General features: G+C 65.2%; 1 protein-coding gene across 2 annotated transcripts; it reads left to right on the top strand.

Annotated features, from left to right (window-relative positions):
- Positions 1-39: 39 nt before the first annotated feature.
- On the top strand, positions 40-8,205 carry CHLRE_09g391356v5 (uncharacterized protein). 2 transcript variants are annotated; one of them, XM_043065593.1, is made up of 6 exons: positions 40-55; positions 451-489; positions 717-2,981; positions 3,140-3,187; positions 3,841-4,232; positions 4,369-8,205. In XM_043065593.1, the coding sequence occupies exons 2-6, from the start codon at positions 487-489 to the stop codon at positions 5,645-5,647; spliced, it is 3,987 nt and encodes a 1,328-aa protein (XP_042921161.1). In that variant the 5' UTR covers positions 40-55; positions 451-486; the 3' UTR covers positions 5,648-8,205. The 2 variants fall into 2 exon arrangements, with proteins under 2 accessions (XP_042921161.1, XP_042921160.1); XM_043065592.1 differs by lacking the exon at positions 40-55 and adding an exon at positions 190-318.
- The last annotated feature ends 3,067 nt before the right edge of the window (positions 8,206-11,272 follow it).

Below are 11,272 nucleotides of genomic sequence, written 5' to 3'. Positions count from 1 at the left end.
AGTGGCCATCACAGATTTTATTGGAGCTGGCTCCTCGGGGGGAAAGGTCTTCAAGGTGAGCTCTCCACCACCGTCCGGTGATGTATGATGGGTGGGTGGGTGACGGTGGGTGATGGGTCAGGTCAGGGCGGTCAGGTGTGGGGCGGTCAAAGGGCGTTCAGAACAGGTGGCGACAGGTCGCATCGGATACAACTCATACAAGAGGGACCTCTGCGTGTGGGGGTGGGTGACAGGCTGGGTGACGATGGACGGGTGACGATGGATGGGTGACGTTGGGTGGGTGACGGACTGGGTGATGGTGGATGGATGGTCTTCAAGGTGAGAAGCGCTGGGCAAGCTCTGCTGCTGGATGCTCCATCGCATGCACATCGGATCCCACCCGCTCTGCCGGAAACCTGCTTGCCCCGGCTATAACGGGAGATTCGCTCCCTTTTCTACACCGGCTCGCAGGCCTCGTGGCGTGGGAGTCAGGTGGCGCTGAAGCTGATGGTGCGTGAGCGGTGTCAATCTCATACAGGGCGGGTCGCAGTCAAGCAACGGGCTTCCCACAGTTGACCCAGGTTTCCCAGCAGAGATTTGTTTGGACAGGCCCGTGAGCAGGAGGCCGCCGCCGCAGTGTCGCGCATGGACATACCGCCCGCAACAAATCAATTTCATGCATCCGTCGCACGCCCTGCACGCTCGGCCCTACCTGATACATACCTCCATCACTGCAGGTGGCTCCCGACCTGGACCAGCTGCGCCTGACCACACGCGAGGCGCTGCTGTCGCGCACGCTGTCGCACCCGCACCTGGTGCAGACGTACGCCATCACGCTGACGCAGCTGTCGGCGGCAGACCTGGATCCAGAAACATACGCGCCACGCAGGCCGGCGCCGGTCGCGGTTGCGGCCGGTGCGCCGCCACTGGCTGCTAGTGCGGCGGATCATCAGGGTCAGGCAACGTGTGTGGCAGCTGCGTCACTACTGGCGGCTGGCGGTGGGGTGGCAGTCGACCTCCTGTGCGACCAGGGTGAGAACACCAGCAGTCAGAACCTTAGTGCCCTGATCGCCACCGCCCTGCAGTCCCTGGTCGCGGTCACAGAGGAGTGCGTCTTGCCGCCGCCGCACCCGGAAACCAGCGGGCCCCTCAGCCGCAGCAGCAGCCTGCCGGTGCACCGGAGCAGACAATCGGCCCTGTCCCTGCAGCAGGCAAGCCACACGCCCGTTGCTCGTAGCGGCGGCACCGCCGCCGCCGCACGCCGCAGATCTCATGGGAACTTAAGTCACGCCTCTGCCGCCGGCAGCGGTGGCGGCGGCGGTAGCACTAGCACTGCTGCTGGGCCACAGCAGGCAGCTGCCGCAGTAGCACATAAGACGACAGCGGAACTGCCTACTGCCAGCAGTGCTTGTGCTGAGCAGGCCGCCGTTGCAGGCAGCAAGCGCGGGCTGCTGCTGCCCACAGGGTATGGAGCCGTGGTGTCACCGCAACTCACAGCAGCGGCACTGCTGGGCGGCGGGCCGCGGCGCACCCAGCTGCAGCGGTGCGATGTGTCTCTCTCGAGCTTTGCCTTGCCGCTTGAGACCCCTGCTGCCGTCGCTGTACTTGCCGGAGACAGCCCAGTCACGCCACGGGACCTTGGCGCCGTGTTCGAGAGCGGCATACGCGCCGCCGCCACAGCTGCCGACATGTTTGACAGCAGCAGGCGGTCCGGCGGCGGCGGCGGGTCTGTGGGCGGCGTGGCAGCAGGGCAGCAGCGATGTGCCCTGCTGGCAGTCCTACAGCAGCAGCAGCAGGCACAGCAGCTGCAGCAGCTGCAGGAGGCTCCATCGCCACTACTGGCGGATGAGCGCGAGAGGGCGGTGTCGCTGCTGCCCAGGAGCCACAGCTTGGACGGGGCGGCGGCGGCGGCAGACACGCAGGCCGCCGCTCATCGCCACCCCGGGCACCCGTCCTCCGCTCACCGCGGCCCGCACAACGAGGCGGCGGCGCAGCAGCTGCAACCGGGCCGAGGCGGCCAGGGCCCCCAGCAGCAGGTGCACCGCGGCGGCTCCGGCCGGCTGATGTCCTCACTAACGTCGGCGCCGCTGAGGAGTGCGGCGGCGGCGGCAGACGAGGCGCACCGCAACGCGCTGCTGAGCCTGCTGCGAGAGCTGCGGCTGCTGGGCGCGGCGCCGGGCCACTTCCTCACGTGTGTGATCATGGAGTACTGCGAGCGCGGCAACCTGCTGCAGCTCATTCAGGAGCAGGCGGCGGCGGCGGTGGCGGCGGTGGCGGCGGCGGCGCAGCTGCCGCCGCCAGAGCTAGCATCCATGTCAGCAGCAGGAGCAGCAGGCGTAGCAGGCACCGGGACTTTCGTGGGCGTCACATCGGCTCCCACGGGGGCCTCGCGCATGCTGTTCTTGACCAGTGGTGGCCGCGGCAGCCGCCACCGCCGGTCACTGCTGCCCCAGGTTGCCAGCCTTAGCTGCAACACCAGTGCGCCTGTGACCGGTAACGCGGCTCGGTCGGGGGCGTGGGCCTCGGTGGCAGGTGCAGTGAGTGGTCCGTCCTTGCGAATGACGGTGGCGGCGGCGGCAGGACTAAACGCAACGTGCGGGATGGGTTCGGCCGCCGCCGGGGAGTACGCGGGCTCGCAGCAAGGGGCGCAATGCGTGACGAGCAACTCATTTGGGCGGACAACGACTGAGACGCTCCTGATGAGCGCCCGCGGCAGCCGGGAGGGGAACCCAGCCACCCGGCAGTCGGCGAGTGTCGCTGCCGCGGGGCTAGACAGTTTGACAAGCGTTTGGGAGCTCTCAGGCAGTAGCCTTCGCACCGCCACAGTAGCGCATCCGCACCAGCACCAGCACCAGCCCAGCCTGATGCAGCAGCAGCTGGGGCCAATGCAGCAGGCTGCAGCAGCAGGGGCGGCTGCGGGCGGCTGGCGCCATCGCCACCCTAGTGCTGAGGTCAGCAGCCGCAGCCTTGTGTTGCTCCGTACCGCGCTGGAGATTGCCCAGGTGTGTTGTCAGGACCTGCGGGCTTAGCAATAAGATCTTGATTACTAAAGCCCTACAGCCCAAACTTTGGGCTGCCCAACTCGAGCCCATCTCTCCCATCCTCCACCTCTATCTGCACCGCTCCCTCTCCCTGCCTCCCCGCACCTGCCTCCCTCCAGGCAATGTCCTACCTGCACTCGCTGGACCTGGTGCATGGGGACCTCAAGGTGTGGCCGGGGTGGAGGCGGGCGGGCGGGTGGAGGTGGAGGCGGGGTGAGGTGGAGGCGGGGTGAGGTGGAGGCGGGGTGAGGTGGAGGCGGGGTGAGGTGGAGGCGGGGTGTGGTGGAGGCGGGGTGAGGTGGAGGCGGGGTGAGGTGGAGGCGGGGTGAGGCGGAGGCGGGGTGAGGTGGAGGTGGAGGCGGAGGTGGGCGGGGTGGAGGTGGAGGCGGGCGGGGTGGAGGTGGAGGCGGGCGGGTTTGATGTGGGGGCGGGCGGGGTGGAGATGGAGGCTGGCGGGGTGGAGGTGGAGGCGGGCGGGGTGGAGGTGGAGGCGGGCGGGTTGGATGTGGAGGCGGGCGGGGTGGATGTGGAGGCGGGCGGGGTGGAGTGGAGGCGGGCGGTGTGGAGGTAGGCGGAGGCGGACGGGATGGATGTGGAGGCGGGCGGGTGGAGGTGTATGGCTGCTGGGAGGGTGGTGTGCCGCTGGTGCGGGGCCGTCGCTCGATGGGCGGCGTGACCAGGCCGCGATCAAGTGTCTGGGAAAGCCTGCGTTCTTCACATTGCGTTGCTGTAGAACCATGGTATCAAACGATGATGAGACAATTTATGATGTCGCTTTGACTGCTGTTTCTGCGTCCTGGTGCTGTGTGCGCGGCTGCAGCCGGCAAATGTGCTGCTGCGCGCTGCGCCCGCGGAGGACGACGACGACGGCGTCACATGTGCCGCTGCGAGCTTGGACCCTCCGCCGCCAACGCCAGCCGCATCCATGGCGTCCAGCAGCCACACGGCGTATGTCGGCACCGCCGTCATGTCGGCACCGGCTGCGGGTGGCGCTGCGGTTGACCGCCTGATGCCCTCGCCGCCGGCCGTGCGTGGTGGGATGCGGCCGCCGGCGGCGAGTGTGGACAACGTCAGTGCACACGACGGCCCTTTCAGCAGCCAGCGGGGCGGCGGCGGGCACTTCTGGGGATCTGATGCCGGCGGGCTCCAACCGCTGAAATTGCCGCAGCCGGAGCGACGGAGGCGGTACATCTGCAAGTTGGCTGACTTCGGGTGAGGCGCGCGCGGGGATTCTGGGATTCTGAGGATCTGCTTTTGCTGCTGTAAATGTGCAGGGACATTACTTTCGTCAGCAGCGAATAACCTCCCCGCAACCGCTACTGGGTAATGCTGGATGGAACACGCACAGGCTCACCAATTGCGTGGCTGCCACGGAGCAGCAGCAGAGGCTCCAGACACCAGCAGGCGTGGCGGGACCTGCAGGCACCCATACGGCTGGGCCCAGTGGGGGCGGTGGCGGCGGCGGTTTGGCGGACTGCGGCGCGGTGCCGTACCTTGCGCCCGAGATCGTCGTGCAGGGCACTGGAGGCAAGCCCGCCGACGTGTACAGCTACGGCGCCCTGCTGTGGCACATGTGCTCGGGCGTGCCGCCGCACTCGCAGCTGCACCCCGCCCAGATCCTGGTGGGGCTGGCGGGCGGGGAGCTGCAGCTGGAGTGGCCGGCAGACGCGGAGCCCACGCTGCGCAAGATCGGCGCCGCCTGCCTGCAGCACGACCCCGCGGCGCGGCCGTCGTTCGACCGCATCGTGCGCGCGCTCATCAAAGCGGTGGAGAAAACGGTAGCTCGCAGCCGCAGCCGGCCCTTCGCAACGCCTGCTGGCGCAACAGCAGCAGCGGCAGCAGCCAGCAACCTGCCATCGGCTGCGCATCCAGCCAAGACAGCCATGCCGCTGTCTGGCAGAATCGCGCAGTCGCAGGCGGCACTGCCGTCACAAACAAATGAGTGGCAGGAGGTCAGTATGTTGCGGCCGCGGCCGCAATCGCAGCGGGCCTTTACCCCGCAGGCCCTGGCGCAGGCGTTATCCTTCCGGGCGTCGGTGGACAGCCGACTGGACAGCCGGCTGGCGACTGGCGGCGACGACAGTGTCCCAGCCGCCAGCGCGGGGCCCGCAACCTTGTCGGCTGTAGCGGCGGCCAGCAGGGTGGCGGCGGCGGCGGCGGCTGGTGCGGCACCACCGCCACGCGACAGCGGCCTAGGGCAGCGCGCAGCAGGCAGCTTCGCTCCGTCTCCGGCGCCGCATCGAGGCTTGGTGCCAGCGATGTACCGGCAGTGGATTCCGCCCGAGGCCTTTCTCATCAGCACAGGCGGCCGCGACAGCTCAAAGGATCACGATGATGTGGGCGCCGGCCTCTCCAGTAGCAGTGCTGCGCTTGCGCTGTTGCTGCAAAGCGGGCGCTACACGATTGTCGGTGCTGGGGGCGGCGGCGGCATCGCTGGCGGGAGCTTTGAAGCTGGCAGCTTGAGCTCAGCCGCGGCCGCAGCGATTAGCAGCGAACGTGAGCAGCCGCCGGGAGGTCTTTCGCCTAATCCGGGGATGCAATACAGCTTGGGCATACGCCCCGTGCGACTGACAGCCTCCGGGGATGACGGAACGGAGATGCTCACTGGCTGTGGTGACGGGATTTGATCGGGGTTGGATCAAAGGGTGCAGGCGGACCAGTGCATGAGCGCACTAAGTGTAACGCCAGCTTTGCATCGCTTTGCATTGCAGGATGCAGGCATAGGTGATGGGTTGCTGTATCGCGCTGGCTGTGGCCGCGCAATACGTATGATATGTATCTGAGGCACCTGAGGCAATTTACGTTTTATGCTCCATGCCTTATGACCTGGAAAGTAAGAGTCCACAATGACTTGAGAGCCCAAGTACGTGATGATTCTCCGCACCGCATTGTTGGGCATGGGCGGGGGCATTATTACTGGCTGGCTGGCGAGTGCACGTATTTAGTCATCATTGAGCAGCTGCTAATGAGGATCCGTGTTTGTTGGGGCTTAAGATGCGACTCACATCTGGGGCGGAGCCGAGCACGCCCCGCGGTCCCTCCCCCGATCCAGAACCCCACACAGGCATGGTTGATACGAAATAAGCAGCATGCCGTGGTAGGCTACTTGCACGTGGGCGCTGCAGTCTATGCATCGTGCGCAATGCTGCCCAATTGCGCGTTACGTGTCGCAGGGAATGAATGGTGTCGAGATAGAGGGTGCATTGCAGGGTTGGCGTCAGCGCTCGTATCTTCCTTCGTTCGGAACGAAATTTGCCCAAAAAGGCCTCTGGCGGACGAAATGTTTTTGATCTTGACTTGGAATTTCGGCCAAAACGCACGGGATCTTGGGGGGTCTTTCGGCAAACAGACGAAGACATTTTTGGGATTTCGGCCACTTTTGGCCAAGGACAGGGGGTTCCAGCGGCTACTCCACGGCCGAAACCTGTGTGGCATATGGTAAGAAGGCTCAAAGGGCTGTATCTATGGGTGTTGACGGCGGGAGACAGGGGTTCCCCTGGCGGGAGAGTGAGGTTGGGTCGGCAGGAAGCAGGGCAGGAGTGGGCTGTGTCGTGTCGGTGTGTGACATCGTGCGGGTCGGGGGCGGAGCCCCCGGAAAAATTTTGGGGGTGAACGAAGCGGCGGCAGCCTGTTTCGTCAACTAAACGAAGCCATTTTAAGGAATTCGGCCACTGACGCCGCCCCTGCCTTCGTAAGATACGAGCGCTGGTTGGCGTGCGGCTGAGCTGCAAGCCCGTCTGGCTTAACTGCTGCACAGTTACATGCGAAGTATTTGTGTCCAAGTATGTTGCAGTTACATGCTTTCGTGTTTAAGTATGTGTGTCGAAGTATATTTCCTTGGACTTTCGACATGGCATGGCACCCGCGCACCAGACACTTGCCCGGGCTTGCCCACCCGGGCATGTCGTTTTGGGAGGCGTTAAGATGTCGAATGTACGTCCAAAGCGGCCGGTGGACCGGGCGCGCCTCTGGATGAGGGTTTTAATGTAGCATTTGGGAGGCACTTTCAAGCATGCATTAGCCATTGTAAGTAGCGCCCCCGCCAGCGGTCAGTCGAGCGCTGACTGTCAGGCAGGGGTGCCTGGCAACCCTGCTGTCAGGCGTGCTGACCAGTTTGGCGGGGGGCTCTGATAGTGGGGCGTCCTTGGCGTGCTGCCCGCACGACGCCGTACCTTGTGTGTACGGATGGAGCGCATGCACCAATGAAAAGGGCGCTTGCGGGCAGTCTTATTACATTATAGGTGGAACGTTTGATGTTTATTCAAAACAGCATGGCACCGACGCGACATAATGCGGCCGGTAGGGAACAAACGGCTCCGAAGCATGTTGCGACGCGTGTTGTTTCAAGGAGTGGGGGCACGTGCGTGCTGTGGCAACCCGCTTGCATGGCAACGGGTCTTTACTTTCTATGGCGGGCTCCGTGCTTGGTAAGCCAGTCACGAGCCCGGCGTGCGCCCGGGCGCAGCCTGGCTGCCGGCGTCATGATACGGGAAACATAGGTGACACGTCAGCTGCTGTGCACAAGAGGGTCCAGGGCATGTGGTTGTGGGCGCGCAGGAGTGCATGCCTTTATTTGTGGGCGTGCGTGTGGGCGTGCCCGCCCGCTGCGGGGCAGCGTGTGCAGCACAAGTGCCCCGGGGGCTGTGCGGCGCGCCTGCCTCGCCCCGCGGTGTCAAGCTACACTAGGTGGCATGCATACACGGCACTCAGCCCGACATAACTAGCGGTGCCCTGACCACACGGTGGGCGGGCGCCCGGAAGCCCCTCCCGGCGCAGTGCACATAGACGGGCCCAGCGCGTGTGTGGCGGCCCCACAAATGCCCCAACCTGCTTGGACTAGGCTGGTGGCCATAGACGCATGCCCACAGCATACTGGCTGGCCAGGGCGCACATCGCTGGTTCGCGTGTGGGCATGTCGGCATGGTTTGCGGGTCCGCATCTCGGAATGAGTCGGCCTACCCCCACTTGAAGGTATCTTGTTTGCGGTCTTTTACATGAACGTATATGCTGATAGGGATATGGAGGAACCGACGCCAGGAAAGTGGCGACTTTTAGCCTGACCTTGCGTGGCTCGCGCGCGGGTCGGTCGCGCTGGAAAGGCGACAACAATTCATTGCACCAGCCCCAGGGCCACTTACCCCACACGCAACAAAGATACACATTATAGATGTAATATGAAATACACGCACAGGCAAGCAGCCGCATGGCGCAGGTGTGCCACGCCGTGCCGTCGCCGGCCACCCTCGCCGCGCCACCTCGGGGCCATCGGGGCCCGCCCGGCCCCTCCGCCGCGTGCACAGTGGGCCCCTGGGCTCCCGGATAGCTTTCACAATGGGACCAGCAGCCGCCACTGCAGTCGCGCCCGGCAGGGCATAGCACGCAGGAGCCCAGGCCGCGGCGCCACGGTGGGGCCCTGAGCGCTGCCCAGCCAGGCGAGCAGACGCTCTTGTGCCATAGACCGGCGCCCACAGCGGCCTGAAGGCTATGTGACAAGGCTGTGATATACATCAGGGACAGAGGACAGCGAAAGGGGGGACGTAAAGCCCATATGATGTGCACACTTCCCTCTCACCTCCCTCTCACCCTGCATCACCGCCTCCACCGCTCGGTAAGCCAGTCACGAGCCCGGCGTGCGCCCGGGCGCAGCCTGGCTGCCGGCGTCATGATACGGGAAACAGAGGTGACACGTCAGCTGCTGTGCACAAGAGGGTCCAGGGCATGTGGTTGTGGGCGCGCAGGAGTGCATGCCTTTATTTGTGGGCGTGCTTGTGGGCGTGCCCGCCCGCTGCGGGGCAGCGTGTGCAGCACAAGTGCCCCGGGGGCTGTGCGGCGCGCCTGCCTCGCCCCGCGGTGTCAAGCTACACTAGGTGGCATGCATACACGGCACTCAGCCCGACATAACTAGCGGTGCCCTGACCACACGGTGGGCGGGCGCCCGGAAGCCCCTCCCGGCGCAGTGCACATAGACGGGCCCAGCGCGTGTGTGGCGGCCCCACAAATGCCCCAACCTGCTTGGACTAGGCTGGTGGCCATAGACGCATGCCCACAGCATACTGGCTGGCCAGGGCGCACATCGCTGGTTCGCGTGTGGGCATGTCGGCATGGTTTGCGGGTCCGCATCTCGGAATGAGTCGGCCTACCCCCACTTGAAGGTATCTTGTTTGCGGTCTTTTACATGAACGTATATGCTGATAGGGATATGGAGGAACCGACGCCAGGAAAGTGGCGACTTTTAGCCTGACCTTGCGTGGCTCGCGCGCGGGTCGGTCGCGCTGGAAAGGCGACAACAATTCATTGCACCAGCCCCGGGGCCACTTACCCCACACGCAACAAAGATACACATTATAGATGTAATATGAAATACACGCACAGGCAAGCAGCCGCATGGCGCAGGTGTGCCACGCCGTGCCGTCGCCGGCCACCCTCGCCGCGCCACCTCGGGGCCATCGGGGCCCGCCCGGCCCCTCCGCCGCGTGCACAGTGGGCCCCTGGGCTCCCGGATAGCTTTCACAATGGGACCAGCAGCCGCCACTGCAGTCGCGCCCGGCAGGGCATAGCACGCAGGAGCCCAGGCCGCGGCGCCACGGTGGGGCCCTGAGCGCTGCCCAGCCAGGCGAGCAGACGCTCTTGTGCCATAGACCGGCGCCCACAGCGGCCTGAAGGCTATGTGACAAGGCTGTGATATACATCAGGGACAGAGGACAGCGAAAGGGGGGACGTAAAGCCCATATGATGTGCACACGTCCCTCTCACCTCCCTCTCACCCTGCATCACCGCCTCCACCGCTCGGTAAGCCAGTCACGAGCCCGGCGTGCGCCCGGGCGCAGCCTGGCTGCCGGCGTCATGATACGGGAAACATAGGTGACACGTCAGCTGCTGTGCACAAGAGGGTCCAGGGCATGTGGTTGTGGGCGCGCAGGAGTGCATGCCTTTATTTGTGGGCGTGCGTGTGGGCGTGCCCGCCCGCTGCGGGGCAGCGTGTGCAGCACAAGTGCCCCGGGGGCTGTGCGGCGCGCCTGCCCCGCCCCGTGGTGTCAAGCTACACTAGGTGGCATGCATACACGGCACTCAGCCCGACATAACTAGCGGTGCCCTGACCACACGGTGGGCGGGCGCCCGGAAGCCCCTCCCGGCGCAGTGCACATAGACGGGCCCAGCGCGTGTGTGGCGGCCCCACAAATGCCCCAAACTGCTTGGACTAGGCTGGTGGCCATAGACGCATGCCCACAGCATACTGGCTGGCCAGGGCGCACATCGCTGGTTCGCGTGTGGGCATGTCGGCATGGTTTGCGGGTCCGCATCTCGGAATGAGTCGGCCTACCCCCACTTGAAGGTATCTTGTTTGCGGTCTTTTACATGAACGTATATGCTGATAGGGATATGGAGGAACCGACGCCAGGAAAGTGGCGACTTTTAGCCTGACCTTGCGTGGCTCGCGCGCGGGTCGGTCGCGCTGGAAAGGCGACAACAATTCATTGCACCAGCCCCAGGGCCACTTACCCCACACGCAACAAAGATACACATTATAGATGTAATATGAAATACACGCACAGGCAAGCAGCCGCATGGCGCAGGTGTGCCACGCCGTGCCGTCGCCGGCCACCCTCGCCGCGCCACCTCGGGGCCATCGGGGCCCGCCCGGCCCCTCCGCCGCGTGCACAGTGGGCCCCTGGGCTCCCGGATAGCTTTCACAATGGGACCAGCAGCCGCCACTGCAGTCGCGCCCGGCAGGGCATAGCACGCAGGAGCCCAGGCCGCGGCGCCACGGTGGGGCCCTGAGCGCTGCCCAGCCAGGCGAGCAGACGCTCTTGTGCCATAGACCGGCGCCCACAGCGGCCTGAAGGCTATGTGACAAGGCTGTGATATACATCAGGGACAGAGGACAGCGAAAGGGGGGACGTAAAGCCCATATGATGTGCACACTTCCCTCTCACCTCCCTCTCACCCTGCATCACCGCCTCCACCGCTCGGTAAGCCAGTCACGAGCCCGGCGTGCGCCCGGGCGCAGCCTGGCTGCCGGCGTCATGATACGGGAAACAGAGGTGACACGTCAGCTGCTGTGCACAAGAGGGTCCAGGGCATGTGGTTGTGGGCGCGCAGGAGTGCATGCCTTTATTTGTGGGCGTGCGTGTGGGCGTGCCCGCCCGCTGCGGGGCAGCGTGTGCAGCACAAGTGCCCCGGGGGCTGTGCGGCGCGCCTGCCTCGCCCCGCGGTGTCAAGCTACACTAGGTGGCATGCATACACGGCACTCA

Source organism: Chlamydomonas reinhardtii, chromosome 9 (genome assembly GCF_000002595.2).
Source record: "Chlamydomonas reinhardtii strain CC-503 cw92 mt+ chromosome 9, whole genome shotgun sequence".
Taxonomy (NCBI): Eukaryota; Viridiplantae; Chlorophyta; class Chlorophyceae; order Chlamydomonadales; family Chlamydomonadaceae; genus Chlamydomonas; species Chlamydomonas reinhardtii.
Note: the sequence above shows the minus strand (reverse complement) of the source record. Positions and strands in the feature narration are given on the sequence as shown.

What these genes read in the sequence shown, in the direction of transcription:
- CHLRE_09g391356v5 (XM_043065592.1), top strand. An exon ending in AGGTGGCGCTGAAGCTGATG is followed by an intron (nt 490 to 716) that starts GTGCGTGAGCGG and finishes CCATCACTGCAG; the next exon opens with GTGGCTCCCGACCTGGACCA. An exon ending in CCGCGCTGGAGATTGCCCAG is followed by an intron (nt 2,982 to 3,139) that starts GTGTGTTGTCAG and finishes GCCTCCCTCCAG; the next exon opens with GCAATGTCCTACCTGCACTC.